The sequence below is a fragment of the Octodon degus genome, unplaced genomic scaffold (assembly GCF_000260255.1).
Source record: "Octodon degus isolate 3935 unplaced genomic scaffold, OctDeg1.0 scaffold00284, whole genome shotgun sequence".
Taxonomy (NCBI): Eukaryota; Metazoa; Chordata; class Mammalia; order Rodentia; family Octodontidae; genus Octodon; species Octodon degus.
This window is the reverse complement of record NW_004524860.1, coordinates 995,564-1,013,714: the sequence shown is the minus strand read 5'-3', so window position 1 is coordinate 1,013,714 and position 18,151 is coordinate 995,564. Positions and strand designations below refer to the sequence as shown.

The following is an 18,151-nucleotide window of genomic DNA, read 5'->3' as shown; positions in this document are numbered from 1 at the left end:
TCCACGAATGAGATCGGAAGCAACCAACTAAATAGGGTACACAATTAAACACAGGAGAAAAAGGAGTAAACGATAACAGGTAAATAACATGGCAAACGTAAGTCAATACACCTCAATTCTAACCATCAGTGTAAATGGACTCAATTCACGAATTAAGAGAAATAGACTGGCACAGTGGATTAGGAAACAAAATCCAACAATATGTTGTATGCAAGAAACACATTTAATCCATAAAGACATTGATAGGCTGAAAGTCAAAGGATGGAATCAAAAGAAAAGGAAAGCAAACTAAGTCTTACCTGCACAGTGTATGGCTCTGTGTGTCCCATTCACCAATGTGGAGTCCTGACCTCAGGTGCTCCTGGATGGCTAGGTGTATTCACCTATGTTGCCAAAACCACCCAGGAGTGGCTTACAGCCACAGTGGTCACCTACCTCCCCACCAACAGGAGGGTTTTGCACATGGAAAATCTTACTGGAAATCTCCAGCTGAAACCGAAAAATGGGGAGAAATTCTTCAAGACATCAAAAGTTGAAACCATCGAGTTTGATTTAAAAAAAAAAAAAGACTGGTCACCTATGATTCTGACTAGCAGGTCAGAAAATGTTCTCCCTGTCCTTGCTTTGCTCTCAGCATAAGTAAATTCTTTGTTTTCCAGGCAAGCGCAGTGGAATGTTAGTTTCCAGGGCTACTACAATGGAATGTTATCTTAGCTTCCAGTGTAACCATGGCACAATATCACAGCTGTTGATTCAGGTGGTCACAGTTGCTTTTCCAAAGTGGCCAGATCAGGTGCTGGTGAGGCTGCAGCCATGGAAGACTTCTCAGCTGGAAAGGGTGGCTCCACGGGCAGGAGGACTCAGGCTCTCTAGGGGCTGCCCTCATGCCATGGGCCGGTAACGCATTGGTCACAAACTTAACCACAGTGACATAATGCTTTAGCATACCTCTTATAATTTGATGGTTGCTCCTTTTCGTAGACTTATGTATTTCTATTTTTATGGTTACAGTGTTTGAACTAAAAGCGAGCATGAGGAAACTCAGCACTGTCATGGGAAGTTGACTCAGTGCATCTGCCTTAGTAATTCTTTTTACTACAGTAGGTTAGAAGCTAAAGTGGAGTTCCTTATGTTAGCATAAAACTATGCAATTAATATGCTCACACAGCCATGCCCTAAATCTACCTCCCTGACTACATTTATGTTAAACACCAAAGAAGATACTGCTGTAAGACCAGTGAAAAAGTAAAGCTTATTCATAATGTTAATACACGGTCTAATTTATAATGTGCTACCAGTGTGAAAACAAAAAGGGCCACGCTATATATACAGCATGGGTGAAAATAAAAACAAACAGTTGTTAAAATTTTATAAAAATAGAAATCAGTAATTATTAATGCACAAGTGAAAATATGTAATATATCCCATTAATGTCATAAAATGGGCATGAATGTTGAGAACATTATGTCACTGAATTTGAGTTATTAGACCTTAAAAAAGCTTTCCTAACACATGTTATGCTTTAAAAACTATAACTATGTCAACCAAATTCAAGACAATATTAGAGAGAAACAACTTCTGGTAGAAACAGAAATAATAGAGTACAGGCTATCATAGTCCTCCACAAATAAACAAATTACTACAAACTGAAAATAAGGAAGAGAAAGAAGCATCAAAATATAAGAAAACAATGCACAAAATGGCAACAGTGATCGCTTCTTTCTCAATAACCCCTTGGAATATAAATAATCAATACACAGAGTGACCTAATCCACTAAAATTAAAAAAAAGATGCAGAACTTTCCTTTTACAGAAATCTCCCACAGCCATGAGAGCACACATATTTGCTCATACTTTAGTTATCCTGGAAAATTAGGAGTGGGGCAGTGCATGAGGATTGGAACTCTTGAGAGAGATGACACTTCTATAGCTCGAGTTTGTTCTCTGCGAGAAATGCCTCAGAGTTTCACACACAAGCAAACTAGAAAGTATGAAAGCCTTATAGTAATGTTCTTAGTTTCCTTAACACGAAAATAAGAACAAAATTTTCAAAAATGAGAAAGATTGGGAATACCAGGAACAGAAGCACTTGTAATGCCCAGAGTGTTGTCCTCCTCAGCGGGGAATGTGTTCACCTTGAAACATAAAAGTATTTGCTGACCCTGCCACCAGGTGCACTGAGCACACCACAAAGGCCGGGTGTGGTGGCACACACCCATAATGCCAGCCCTGAGGAGGTTGAAAATAGGAGAATCAGTCCAAGCTGCATATGGAGACCCTGCACCAAATGCATTTTAAAAATTTGTTTTCCGGATTTTAAGAAAAAAAAAAAAACACACATTTTCAAACTAAACAGCATTTTGTATTCTTGTGTGAAACTACCCTGTGACTTATGCAAATGTCAAAGATGAATAGATTAGTGATGAGGATGCACACTGTACTGAGCTGGTGGACACTTTCATCAGCAGTTTCTAATAATGGGTGTTTCCATGGTCGTGTTCCCTTTGCAGAGTTGCACCAGTGCAAAGAAGTCACAGATCTTCACCCAACAGGCTCAACAAGTGAACATAAGTTTTGCACATGATGGAGACTTTCCTGAGATCTGTACCCACAGTCAGGAGCTTACACAATGAGAATCATCTTAAAATGCAGAGAAGCTCGGTAATGTGTGAAATATCTTAAATATGAGGAAACCAGGGAAATAAACAAAAATTTACCCTGAGTAGAAAAGATAAGAAAATAAAAAAAAAATCAATAGAATATGAAACGACAAGTGAGTCTAGAACAGTGCCAGAACAGCACAAATGAACCAGAGACTGTAAAAGCTTCTACTCCCTGGGCCTTGTGGACCTGCTCCTGAGGCTGACATGGAAACCAGTGAATCCTGAGCGCCCTCTGGTGTTTAGAGACCACCGCTGGGAGGTTTATGATTGGGCTCATGCTGAGGGCTCCTCATTGTGTATCTTGCACAGTAATACATGGCCGTGTCCTCAGTCTTCAGGCTGCTCAGTGTTAAGGAAAGTTGATTCTTGGAGGTGTCCCTGCCGATGTTCAGTCGTGATTTTAGGGCTGGGTTATAATTTGTATTTCCACCACTCCATATGATACCCATCCACTCCAGCCCCTTTCCTGGTGCCTGACGAATCCAGCCTGCAATATATTCAGTTACAGAAAATCCAGAGATTGTGCAAGTGAGGGACAGGGTCTCTGAGGGCTTCACTAGACCAGGTCCTGACTCCTGCAGCTGCACCTGGGACAGGACACCTGGAGAAAAGGAGCATCACCATGAGTCAATGGACCTGACACCCGATGCCCAGATCTGTCCAGTGAAACCCTGAGGCACTCACAGCAGGGACACGCCACCAGGCAGAGGAGCAGCAGAAGGAATTCCATGCTCTGATGAAGGCTTCTGTGTGAGGAGATTTGGACTGCTAAGCCAGGGCTGAGCTTTCAACATAAAATAGGAGGCTGCTTTGCATATGGGAGGTTTCTGAAGGATAAATAGACCTAGCTTGTGGAGAGGGCTTTACCATCTGACTTGAGAAAAGGGTTCTAAATCACACTGGGACTCTTTCCTGTGTCATGACCCTCTATCCAACTTCCAAAAATAGAGAAATCTGGATGGGTTAGAGGGTGCAGATTTTGGCACTGGGCAGGACAGAATGATGAAAAATGAAGCATAGAAGAAAGGGAGCAGAATGAGATATTCTCAGAGTTTTTGTGTTTTCTCTGTCAATTTCAGTGGATGATCTGGGATGGCGCAGGCCATGGAGACCTGGGCTCTTACTAGAGATGCAAAAGGACGTATAGGAGGAGACCTATGCTCCTGATGCAAAGTTTGTCCGCTGTTCTTCTGTTCCTTTTTCGCTCTGTGTTTCCATCCACGGAGGTGGTATTCCTCATTCAGCTGGGATCTTATGTAACCAAATTCTCTCCAACAGTTTAGATTTGAGAGGCTCCTAGTCCTTGTGTGTCTGTGTAAGTCTGTCCTAGGCATTATCAGTTCAGGGCATTATATAGGGAGAAGAATGGAGCAAATTTCATCATCAGACAAGACCATCTGTTCCTCTCCAGGTAAGCCCCAAACCTGAAAGCTTCCGATACACTGCTAACTTTAACATGACAGAAGTGCATTGTGTTAGTGAAAGATGCTCACCTCCCATTCCCATGTACTGGGCCTCAGTCCTGAGGAAGACAGGATAAAATATAGCAAAATGCTCACAGCTCACTGGCATGCAATGCTGGGACCTCCCAGCCTGGTCCACCCCACCTTCCTTACCTGAATGTTCTCTGTGTTACACTGAGGATGCTCTTGTTTGCACCTCTGCAGTACTGCTGAGGCTTCCACTGAATGGTCCTTTGCACAGCACTGGAGCAGCTCTGGGCCAGGGACCCTGCAGAGCTGGACAGTTGCCCTCTGTCCACTTGATGCTTTTTGATATGGATGGTAAGTAGACATACTATCTACACTCTTGGTTAATCAAGTAGCATTATATTTATGTTTGTGAGGAAGATGTCTGTTTAAAAAAATGCTTGAAACAAGAGTTACAATAAAGTTGAGATTTTACTTTAGTATGAATCACATGAAGATTAATAGTCTAACAAATGAGAGTTATTCATAATATCACTGAGAGAAATTCTCAATGGAGGGAGGAAAATGACCCAACTAACAGCGTCAGCATAGAGCATCTAGGTGGGAAAATAGAAACTACTGCAAGTACGTTTGTGCCATTACAGGTCTTGAATTTTTTATGATAAAATGTTGTGGTGAGTATCCTGGAGATTTCTGCAATCACTGCAGGATGGGGACATTGGGTTCCACATGAGAGGAAAAAGAATGGAAGAATGGGGCAGCCATGTGATTGATAAAGAGGAATAAAATTTCCCTGGCAGGCTCTTGAATGCACCATAGGTGAACAGGGCAAGCATGAATTGAGGATTCTTTCAAATGATTATGAGATGAGGGTTTGGTATGAGCAAGAAGAACAGGATGTGCTCTGAGGTGCCCCTGAGCGGGCTCAGCACAAGACATAGCAGAGCAGGGCAGAGCAGGCTGGCAGAGGAAGGTGGTGTGGTGCAGCCCTCAGAGGAGGAACCAGCACCCTGAAACCCATGACGTGCTGCCCATAACTGTAGAAATGATGGGTGCCTGATAATGCCTCATTAGAATGCCAGGAAAGTGAATTCTGGTGAATTCCAAATGAAACTGTTTATCACCGCCAATTTCTATCCATGGTTTTCTGTCAATTTCTAAGTGAAAAGGTCACATACACTTGCATAATTTTGTATTTATGCACATTTGATGTCTGTTGTTACATCCCCTTCATATATGAGTATCATTCTTCTGTATATGCCAGTTGTGACTTCATAGATGCAGTATATACACTTTTGGTATCCAAATCTTCATCAAAATCTGCTAAGTGAACATTAGGTGATAAACTCTTTTTTTCTATTTTGCCATACATGATTTTATTTTCATATTTTTTTTCTTTTCTTTATGCATGGAGTCCAGCAGGGGTGGAAGAAACTGCTTGTTCAATCCTGGAGCTGCTCCTGGGTCATCATCGTGTGCCAGGCAGCAGAGCTTGGCTCAGAATGTAGGTGGGTGGGCTTGTGTGTGAAGCAGTCATCCTGTGGGCCCTGATGATGACTTAAGGTATATCTGGGATGAGTGGAGTGTTTCATTCAGTGGACTCTGAGTCAGGCAGACTGTCCTCTCACATAAATGTGGAGTTCATTAGTCAGCCAAGGCCTAAAAGCAACAATTCCTGAGTGTTCCTGAGCAGCAGAGATTCTCCTGCAGGAAGCTTCCAGGTCCCCTGCACCTGCAGGTCCCTGGGTCTCCACCTATAGCCTCAACAGCAGAGGTGGGACTTTACAAGAACCGTGGGCAATAGAACAAAGTTTCCCCAATTTTCTGGGAAATATCTGTTTCTTCATAATCATACATTCTGTTTGAGCTTCTCTGAGGAACCCTGAGTGATAAATACCCTGTTTGATCAGTATCTGTGACAAAATAAAAGAAATAATTTATTTATTTAAAAATGGTAAGTAGCAATGAATATGTCATATAATGCACCATTGAAATAGTTTATTTCAACATAAATTTGTTTTGGTACACTGAGTATTTTCATTTTGACATTTCAATATTTATACACAAACTTTTACTGTACAAATGTGCATAACCTCGTTTGTACTCCAGGTAAATTCTGTCAAATCAGCATGCTGAGCTGGCCACTGAGACCAGACTTCATAGCACATGCCTGTAATCTCATAACTAGGGAGGCTGAAAATAGGCAGATCATTATATCTGAGCTGCATACTGAGAACTTGTCCCCAAAACATAAAATTAATCAATGATATTAGCTTAAATAAAAATGGGAAAATGAGATCCAGTAGAGGGAGAGTAGAGGCAAAGGGAACAAGAAAGTGAGTCTATAAAGAATCAAGTCTATTGTACACATGGACCCACTCACTCCCTTGGATGAATGTCAATTGCCTGTAATGCTAACTTACACTAATAAATAGAAGATAAATTTCTAAAATTACATAAAATTTGAAAAACCTGATTGTTAGTTTAGTGTAAGATCCAATACTATTATGGGCTACTGGACTCTTTTGGAATATTTTGCTGAGTTTACAAACCTATAATATTCAAATAACGCAACTTAAAAAAAAAGTCATACAGATGAATGTCCATTTTGTATCTGTATATTCAAAGTGGTTGGGATAGATATATAGTTACATTCTCTTAATGAATAGAATGATTTGTTCTAATGGTGTTTGTAAATAGGATGTCAGGTCCGCATCTTGTACAGCAATTAACCACTAGGAAGAATGTATGCAGTGTGTTAATTATTGAAATAGTCCTACCTATTTGATTTGAGACTGTCTCATTGCTATTTGTTTATCAATAAAAGTATGGCAAAAAAAGAAAGGCAAATTAAAGATTGTTGAAGTCAATATTGCAGAAGTTATTTGTAAATCTGGAGACTGGAGGAAAAAGAATCACACTCTATCAGCAGAGCAGCCCCTGGAATCTGCACCTGATTGTCAGCCACACATGAGCTCAGTGTGTCCTGTGTGACACCTATTGACCTTGCACCTTAGGGAGTTTTGTGTTTGTGTTCACGATGATGTCCCCTAACTGTTTCTCACCCATACTAATACTTAGCTGTGTCCTCATATGTCAGGTTGATCACTGCTAGTGAAACTTGGCTGTAGTGTTATCCCTGCTGATGCATACCTGAGATTGGGGGGTTGAATTATAATCTGTGCCTCAATCAACCAGTATAATACCCATCCACTCTGGCCTGTTTGCTGGAGCCTGATGGATCCACCACACACTATAAATGGCTAAAGACAATGCAGAAGCTACACGGCAAGGGAAAACATCCACCTAGAGACAGAAAACAAAATGTTCAGCACGCTTGGTCATTGGAGAAATGCAAGTGAAATAGAGGTCTATGATGACAGTAAGAAAGACCATTGCCCAATCATCAAAAAATTTCTGAAGCTATAGAGATTGCAGATTAAAAAAGAACTCTTCATTGTTGTTTGGGATGTAAAACAGTGCACTTCCTATACAAGATGGTGGCCTTTGGTCAATTTTGTCCTGAGCCAAAGAAGCTCTAGTTTTGGGGGCCAGCCCATTTGTTCAGTTGTTTAGTGGCTGCTTAAACAGAGCAGTCAGGCTCAGGTTGCTGTGTTTCAATCTCCAGATCCTCAAGCCTTACTAAACCTGCCCTGAAGGCATTCTGAGCCAGCCAAAAAAAAATCCTCCTGAATTTTGGCAGCTGGGGAGATAGCTCAGTAGAATAAGTACTTGCCTGGCAAGCACAAGGGCCTGAGTTCAATCCCTGGTTCCCCCCCACCACCAAAAAAAAAGAAGTTCTAGTCTAGTATCCAATTCACATTAGAAATAGGAGAAATTGGAGCAGAATAAACTCGGTTTGACCTCTTCCCAGAATGTTTTAGTGATAGAGGGACACCTGAGCTGGGTCACCCCTATCTGACCCTGCCTAAATTGCCCCATCCTTCATTCCTTCTCCTACCTTGTTAAACTCACAAAGATAAATAAATAAGGGAAGAAGCAGGACTGATTAAAGGAGGTAGAATGGAAGCATATGCCCCAGGCTGTCACTTTGTTCTAGAAGCACCACATTGGTAACCAAGGCACTCCATTATGGTCACCATGCCGACCACTGAAACTATATAAGCGAAAGGGGAACAAAGAACTGGGCCAAGTGAGCACACTCCCAATTTGGAGAATGCATATCAGAGGCTGGCAAATTAATACAGACTATTACTCCTATAATACAGTCTTCTGTGGAAATAATCATCACATCACATTAGTTTTGAAATTGTTATGGAGATCTCCAAATAAGCTAAATGTCGCCACATCCAGGTAAGAGAGGTTGCCAGCCACATACGAGCCTGGATCTGTCCTCCTACAAATGGGGAGCTCAATTCTGAATCACAAGTTTTAGAGGAATTTCTGACTTTTGAATATTGGTTTCTGAGGCTCAGGGATCCAGAGGTAGGGAAGATCAGGACTGGGCAGCTGCATGTGGTCAGAGCCTTGTGCTGGGTTGTCATGAGCTGGCCAGGGAGCATGTGTGGAGGACTAGGGAGAGGGGTGGCACCACGTTCACTTGATAGTCATCCCCACGTGGTCACCCTTGTGGCTCCAGAGAGTGAGAATCAGGCCCTGGGCAACACATTCATGTGCTATGACAATAGACCACTAAACCCCAATTTCAAATGTGTAAAGCCCACATCATTTCTCCCCCAGTTACTTGGGGAATGAGCTGAACCTCTTTTATACTGCAGTAACTTGAAACATTGTTTGAGAAACTAACATTGGAAAGTTTTTATCACACAGTGTAAACTCTCCAGAAACTCTACATACAGAAGAGCTATTTTAAATCTTTGCTAGACTTGAATTAAGGCTTAGGAGGAGATAGCCTCTTCTGGTACTGTCCAGGTTTTTCCTAGTGCCTACACAACATTACAATATTACTGAGAGTCCAGACCCAAACTTTTATTAAAACTCTTTCAGAATATTCCAATTACATAGACAGATGTGTTAATTGACTTACACTATGACAGAATACTAAAGGAAAAAAGAACATAAGGGAGGAAGTTAATGTGGAGAGAAACAGGATTCTTTCTGCCCAGTTATCTTATCTAGACTGCTAGAAAATTCATGGTCTGTTCACTCAGTAGACTGATCCAGCAATCACACAACTTTGTCCCCAACAACCATACTCTCAGTAGCAAACGCTGAATTCAGCTGTCCCCAAACCTTTATGATGACACAGTGTGAATACCTTGCTGCAAGCCGGCAGGGGCTGGGGCCTTGCTCCTGGGCATCCAGATCCATGAGCTAAATGAACTCTTGTCTTTCATACATTAATTCTTGTGCTCATACACTCTGTTACGGCAACTGAAAATCGACTCAGCTATCATACAAAAATCAGCATAACATAGAGACCTTTTTTGTCATAATATGGCAAATGCTGAGGCCTGTTCTCTTACTGCATTCTTTAGTGTAGATAAACAAGTTTTGGAATTCAGGGTTATTATCAATTGTTATTGTCCCCATAGTTACAGGAAACATTTCACAAGTGAATTTTGTGCCATGAGAATGTTTTTATGAGTTCAGCTACACAGTCAAACATATGAAAAATTTCATGAGACATGTTCACGAGTCCCTCCCGATAGCTTTGTCAAAATACATGCTGACATGAAAATAACTTTTCTCCTTTATACTAAATCAGCTAAATGTTTTTGTATTTTGGGTTGGGAGTCACAGAAACTGGAAGTTCATCATATATGGGAGGGCAGGTTGATTTATCATTGCCTAAAGCAGTCAAGTTACCTCATTCTTGAGAAAAACTTTTGAATGTTTTGGGATATTAGACACGAGGCAACCTTGCATCATGAAAACTTATCAAGATATAAATAAAAGCCATTACCATTGTTTGGGGGGACACAGGGCTAGAAAATAACAAATTTCTCTTGTGCAAAGTGACAAAGAATACGTTAGAATTGGAGGTCATGAAATGTGCGTTCTCATAATGAAGGGATCACTTGAATGTACAAGAGAACAAGCAATATTAGGTTTATTTTTAAAGGGTTGCTGGAGGAAATACACCCCACGCAATCCTATGGTAATAATTTCTCTGCACTGAGGGTGGAGAGAATAAAATAAAGATTAAAACACAAGCACTAGCGGTGTCTCCACAGGCAACAAGTGTACTAGAAGGTGAGGAGTGAATCTGCGAATACCTAAGTAACACATTTGATGGAGTGGAGGATGGCAGAACGGGGATGACATGAGTAGGCAGGGCCACAGGAACTCTGAAAGAACATCCCCAACCACACTATCTATTCCTTTTATTTCATTTAAAAGGCAAAAACAAAGACAAAAACACACAACAAGAAGAGAACCAGAATCAAAGTAACATACAGTAATACAAATTATACACAATTTCAAAACAACAATAGAAAATTAACAGTTGTTATATTATGCATTATCATCATCAAATTTGCTCCTTTCTGACCTTGATAGTCATGATCGCCCCCTGCTGGCCAAAAGTACACCCGCAGGGAGGTTTATGTCTGGGCTCACACTGAAGTTCTACCACTGTGCTTCTTGCACAGTAATACATGGCTGTGTCCTCGGTGGTCACGGAGTTCAGCTGCAGGGAGAACTGGTTCTTGGCTAAGTCAACAGTGATGGAGGTGCGGCCCTGGAAAGCTGAGTTGTAGTATGCACTACCTACCCAGTACCCCAACCACTGTAGAACTTTCCCAGGAGGCTGGCGGATCCAATGCCAGTAGTAACTACTAGAGACAGAGCCGCCAGTGACAGTGCAGGTGAGGGACAAGGTCTCCACAGGCTTCAGCAGGTTTAGTCCTGATTCCTCAAGTGTCAGATCAGACAGCACACCTGAGGATAAAGTGGGTCATTATGAGTCCTTCCCTTCCCACACCCAGGTTCCTTAATCTTCTAGAGACCAGAGCCCATACCTAGGGGAGCCACCATCAGGCACAGAAGGGTCCATATTTTCTGCATGTTTCCTGAAAGATGAAGACCTCTACAACAGCCCAAGTGGTGGCAGAAACTTATTTTGCTAGCACTTAACTTAATTTGCATGTGTGTTTTAAGGGGGGCAATATAGGAGACTGAGCCATGGTGACTGTCACTGGTACATGGGACTTGCTACTATGTAAGGGGGAAGCCAAGCTGGTGCTGGTGATTGGGGGATTATCTCTACCTAAGCTTCACCCTGTTGTGTGGTTTTGTGTGGGGTGTTGATGCCCCTCTTGAGCATGTAAAAAAAAGGGAGGGGCTGAGGGTTTGACTTCTGTCTTCTAAGACACCATCAGATGTGAAATTGTCATTTCTGGAGAATCCACCAGGCAGGTGCTATTGGGTTGTGGTGCACAGTATACCTTGGTGCTCCTGCCTCGTTCTGTCATGGTCTACCTTCATCAGATGTGGGTCTTGAAAATTTCACATTGATTTCCTCTCCAGCTTCTCTAACTCCACAGCTGTGAGGTGTTGTGGAGAGGTTCTTCCCTGATCATGGGTACTGAGTTATAGACACCTCACACATCTGCAGTGTTTATTTTTTACTTTGCTTTTAATGCTTTCACCCATTACAGCAGTCCCTCACTATTTCACTGTTTGAGTTTTGTGCACTCACTGTTTCACTCATTTTCAAAAAATTTAATCTAAATTAGTTATCATGGATTTTTCATTATATCAGCGGGGATTTTTAGTAGTGTACCATACATATATGTTGATAGCATTATATAGCTTTATGCATTTAGAAAATGGTGGAGAATATTATAAGATTTTTCAAAATTATGGTCAATGCTTATATAATTGCTGAAAGGGTATATAAAGCCTTATGATATAACTAAATACTAAAATAAATATAACACCACTATTTGCTGATTTTCACTTATCATGGGAGTTTCTGGAGCTTACACTCTGTGATAAGTGAAGGACTACTCTGTGACAAGTGATTAGTATTTGAGAAAAAAAAAAAGGTTTTCATGCCAATTGCCATTGGTGCTACTTATGTTTATTTTAGCCTAATTCTAATTAACCTTAAGTTAATCTTATTTGCATCTTCTAGAACTACTTATTCATTTTTCTGTCACTCTTACTATTTTGCTTTTCTGTCATTGTATTTAATACGAGCTCTCCAGGGTCTCACTACACAGACTGGACTTGTACTGATCCTCCTGTTGTCAGCCTCCCAAGCACTGAGATTACAGGCATGCGCCACCACACCCAGTCTCAATTGCCATCTCAGCCAGCCCTGAGGCGGGGCTATCATGCTGGGGATCTCACACCTGGGACCAAAGCCTGGTCTCTGAGCCTGCCTAAACAGGCATTTTCGAACCACTGAGTTTTCTGGCCAGCCAGCTATCTAGTTTCTCTCTCTCTCTCTCTCTCTCTCTCTCTCTCTCTCTCTTCTACAGGTATCTGTATTACACTGCCATTGGTCACTTCATCTTCCCTTAGTATGAAGAAATGATTGAAGCCCCTGAGTTTTGTTTGAAGCCACTTTATAGCATTTCCATGCCTTTCATGTATCTTTTGCATCATTCTCTTAGCTCCTTTACTTTCATTTTAGTGTCTGTTTCAGACTTACTGCTGCTTTTGTTTAACTAGGCCCATGTCTTCTCGTCTAGACCTTCTGTGACCATGCTTGTTGTCTCGTTTTGAATAGTTTTCTTGTTCCCCCATAAAACCACATTGGATCATTAAGTTTGAGGGATTCACCTTCTTATCCTCCAATGCCACGTGGGTCAGCTTTTGGAGAATCGGAGTTCCGGGAAGCCTTTTGTTGGACTGTCTTCTTGCTTTTCTTTTCATGATTGTTTGATTTATTTGTGTTGAGATTTGTTGGACTGTAGTAATGCTTTTTTTTTTCCTTTTACTTTTTTTTCTAATGTGGAGATTTTTTCAGCTGACTTCATCTTCCCAGTGAAGTAGGAAGATGAACACACCATACCTTCCTGGTATATGGCTACTTATAGACATTTGCCTCTATTCCAGGTTTCAACAACCTCTACTTAAATGATATGTGAATTTGTAGCATGTTGGGCTCAGTATCCATATCTGCAGTGGTGGGAACTGTATTTTAACAATGTAAAGTTAATGTAGATATCATCTTGTCAGAAAAGTAATTTAATAGCATCAGTTTTGTTACCTTGATAGATTAATAATATCAGCATCATCTATTGCAGTAAATACAAAATTAATATTGACCAACTACATGGGCAAAGTAATGCATTTATCCTTAGAAAATAGATCTATACTTATTGTATGAACACTAAGAAAAACCAAATTTTTTTTGGCGGAACCAGCGATTGAACTCAGGCCCTTGAGCTTTCCAGCCAAGCATTTATTCTAATGAGCCATCCACCCAACTCGTCATTCTTTGCTAGTCATAACTTCAGGGTCTATGGGTCTTTGATGTGTCCCTTGCACTAGGGCCCCCCTGTTCTTTCCAGATTTTAGCTTCCTTTCAGGATGGGGATGAACTTGCTTTCACTGGTAGATGAGAATGACTAACCGCCAGTGTTTTCTGCAGGACAAGCAGTGCAAATATGGGGTTCAGGTGGCTCGATGGACTTAATGTCAACACTGATGAGTTCTGTTCCTTCTCTCTCTCCTTGGGTGCTGTCTTCATCTGATTAGAATTTGACTCTGCCTTCCTGAGCTGTGTTTCCTACAAGTGGGCTGGGGCTTCTTTAGCATGGGTTGTTTGCTCCTGGGGCGCACAGAAACTCTATTCTGCCCTCTGCTGTGATGTTGGGTGCTGCAGCTAGTATGCTTTCCCAATTTTAGTGTAGACACCACTCCAGATCTTGTCTTTCACACGGGGGTAGCATGCCACTCATGTGACAAGGATCTGCTCTCTAGCTTGGTGACATGATTCCATTCTGGGTGCATCCAAATAGTTTACATATCTTTTAATCAATTTATGATTTTGGCAAATGCTTTCAGGGTCTTCCAATCAGAAAATTACTTTTCGACAACTGAAATGATTTGTGTTGTTCCTCCATATTTCTTCTATTGGAAACTTAATACTCAAATAAATTTTTTGGAAATGTAAATATTGGGAAGAGATGGTATCGTGAGTATCTCTTCTTTGTTTGTTAACTCCCTAATGGTGTAAAGGATTAGCAAGCTCCTGGTGTGTGACTTTGATTTAAGAGTGACTGTTTTCCTGACCATTTGTTGTCTCAGCATGTAATGCTATCCACTTGCAGGGAACCAGTGTGAGACCGTCTTTATAAGACAGCATTGTCTTGGGCCAAACACTTGGGCAGCTACAGGCATAATATCAATGAATTCCTGTCCTTCATAAACTTCTATCTATCCCATCCATTTTGTGGCAGCTGCAGAAAAAAAAGGCAGATGCCAACAAACTGCCATGATTTGGGGCATTCCCCCCCAATAATATTTCAAAGGATGTAGCACATTCTCTTTATTCATTTTTTTAGTATGAACAATCTTTGAACTTAAATTTATGATCAAAAATATGTTTCACAAATTTACAACTATTTTTTCACAACTGTGTTTTGTAGTGATCCAGAGGATTCAAGAGCTGAGCCACTCTGTGACAAGACAGAGGATTTTAGTGAGATATCTGATGGAGCCTAACCCAATGGGTGTGTCAAAATGCAGGCTGCTTGTCACATGAATGTAATTTTACCCTCTATGCTGAATGACTTTTCAGAAAATACTCTCTCAAATATTTTAGAATCCATGAATAATTAATCAACTATAGTTGTTTCATATTGTTCCTCCATTTTACTATGACTGTGACATAGCTGTCCATATTGATATTGAAATTTTTCATAATCTTATGGATTTGACTTTCCTAGTACTATCCTTATTCATTTTACCTTCCTTCCATTTTCCCCTTCTGTCATAATTAATGATTTTCCAAACAAAGTGATCTTCATAGAGAGGGTTACACTTCCTAGAGTACACACTACAGTGCTGGATGAAATTCAGTCAATACATTATGCCATGAATGAGACTAACAAGATATGCCAGATATAGATAGAAGTGTTAAGAATTCTTGATGTCAGAGAGAAATCCTTGGAAAAGAAGACATTTATGAAAAGTATTTACAACTCATACAGGATAGGAATAGCCATGTGGTTGGCCAACTGGAAGTGAGCATTCCACATCAGAGAGTATCTTTGTAGACAGTAAATTTCATTCTTAATAGAAAATAAAAATTGTATTTACTATGTACATCATGATGTTTTGCAGCATGTCTTCAGAGTGCAATGACCCCATTGAGCCTGTTAGCAACTACACTAATTTACATAATAACAACTGTAGAGACATTGTACATTAGCTTTAGACATGAAACCTGGAGAAACACATTAACAGTAAAGTTCAGCCTTATGCACAAGAGAAAACCATACCCGAGCCCTTCTGCAACACAAAATGGGCTGTTTGATCCAGCATGTAAGGGTTCAGTGCTGAAATAAGATGTTATTAGGGATGGGTGCTGTGAAAATATAGGGACCCTTGTTCAAGGAGTAAGACACCTTCCATATTCTACCTGCTTCCCATGGTCCACTGCACGTATAATGCCTACTTGAATTTCAAAATTAAATTAAAAGAAAAGAAACAGCATTATATTCAGTAGGAAGACCCAGAGGCACCAGGAAATCTTTTGTATGCCTCTATAAAATATTTTTGAGCTTTCTAGTATTTTAATAAAGATTAACAATAATATGCTAAAAATGAATGAACAACTGATGAACACACTTTAATGAAGAACATTCTGAAGTTTCAAAAATAAACTATGAAGTATAATCATAGGTACTGGAATATGTAAATCTTCCAGTGAAGGAATCATGCCACACTTAAAATTCAGAATGGAATAAATAATATTACTTGAAATGCGGTTGGTGCTGGGGAGGTAGCTCAGTAGAATAAGCTCTTGCCTGGCAAGCACAAAGGCCTGAGTTCAACCCCCTGTTCTGCAAGAAAAAAAAAACTGAACTTAAAACAGAAGATGATGAAATGGGGTTAGGAAGAGAATCAATCACATTCAATACAACGTATAAATTGTTCTGTGTTAAAAAAAAGAAAAAAAATTAAAGGAATAGAAATTTGATATGCATATATTTTGTTGTAGATGAATTTCAGCAGTGTTTTGTGCAGTGTGTGGAGTTCTGACTGGAAAGGAGGGAGGTGAGTTGAATCAGCCTTTCAAGGTCCTCCCTGCATCCCCCCTTGATATGTCTCTTTGTGATCTTGTCATGGAAAAGGAACATTTTGGACGGAGTAAAATCAAAGACTTTAATGGGAAAGTTACTATCCTGTGCTATTCCAGGAGCCTCAAAAGAATCCCAACTGTCCTAATAGGTGATATGAACAGGTGAGACCAGAAGAAAAGGAGAGGTGTTTTTGATAGCAGGGATTGCAGTGACATGCAGTGAAGATGGAGAAGGCTGCCACATGCAAAGGCAGATGGGCAACTCCTAGAAGAGGAAAATAGGATCATTATGCAGTTTTCTGGGGGAGTCAGCTAAGCAAACATCTTTCATTTAGACAAATGACCCTTCAGAAGTCCTGAGAACTTGTTTCCTGTGAATGTGGTTGTAAGCTGGATCACGGCACAGGAGCTCCTACCATTTTTGCAGATGTGAGAAAGAAAGAGATGACAGGGGAGATTCCAAGGATCTCATCGAGAGGCTATGTGCCTTACTGCCCAGGTTAGGAAGATGGTCAGGCAGACCAAGAAATTTGGTATCTGAAGTAAAATTGTATATGTGTAAATATTGGAGCAACATTCACACTTCCAATTGAAGATGCAGCAGGGAGAGTTGCCCAGTTGGAGCCAGAGTGGAGCACGCAGGTCAGTGAAGAGAAATTTGTATTTTAGCTCAGAAAAATAGGATCCATAAGAATGAAGTGTAACAGAAGTTGAGGTCATTTCTGTAATGACCCAAGTAAGATGTTTGAGCTCATATGGGTGACAGACCAGAAATCGCTTGATGAATAGTGAGTGTCACCCTTGTCTCTGATAGATAGTGATCTATGGCCTTCCTCTTTGTCCCTGATGAGCTCCGAGTTTAATGCTGATGGGTAATCTGTGCTTCTTGCCAGTAGAACTTCAGGGAGTTTTATGTGAGGGCTACACTGATAACACCTCATTGTGTTTTTCACAGTAATATACAGCTGTGATTTTGGTAGCCAGGGACTTCAGCTGCCAGAAGAACTAATTCTTGGCTGTGTCAACAGTAATAGAAATGTGGCCCTGAATCCTTGAGTTATACTATGTGCTCCCCGTCCAGTACAGCACCCTCTGTAAAGCTTTCCTGGGATTCTGGCAGATCCAATGCCACCATTAATTGCTAGTAACAGAGCCCTCAGTGATAGTGCAGGTGAGTGACAGTGTCTCCCCAGGATTCGCAGGTTTGGCCCTGACTCCAGTGTATGAGTTCAGACATCACCCCTGAGGACATGGGGGAGCCACTGTGACTCTTCTTCTCCCATATTCATGCACCAACAAACAGCTAGGGACCCCAAGACTCTCTCCCACAGGAGCTGCCTTTAGACAAAAACATCTTCTCAGTATGTTCATGTTGCCTTCAGGAGGGAAACCTCTGCACTGTACCCGATGATGAGAGACATTTCTTTTTCCAGCATGAAGGGCGATTTGCATTTGTGTCTAGGGGGCTGAATAAGAGTGTGAGCAAGGTTACATGGGTTCTTCAGAGCTGATGCTGGGTTGGAGGATTTCCTAAACCTGGCACTGGTGGTGTGCTATTCAGCCCTGCCTTATATACTTTCTGTCTCTGGGCTTTGCACAGAATAGTGTAGTGATTAAGACTCTTGCCCCACTTGCCAGGTTGGCATGATACACATTCATCAAAATTGAGTATTTATTTATTTATTTATTTATTTATTTATTTATTTATTTTGGTAGAACCAAGCATTGAACTCAAGACTTTGTGCTTTCCAGGGAAGAACTTATTCTTTTGAGGCATCTCCCCAGCTCCTGAATCTTTAGATCTTGATATTCAGTTCTTTTCCAGCGTTTTCCACAAATCTGGATGATATGTTCAATGTAATACAGAAAAA

General features: G+C 40.9%; 1 gene segment (V, D, J or C); it reads right to left on the bottom strand.

The window, feature by feature from the left end:
- Window positions 1-2,902: 2,902 nt before the first annotated feature.
- The window catches only part of LOC101564441, a 123,168-nt gene continuing 107,919 nt past the window's right edge, over window positions 2,903-18,151 (bottom strand). The window contains 1 exon segment of the V gene segment in view: window positions 2,903-3,264. Coding sequence covers window positions 2,903-3,264 — 362 coding nt within the window.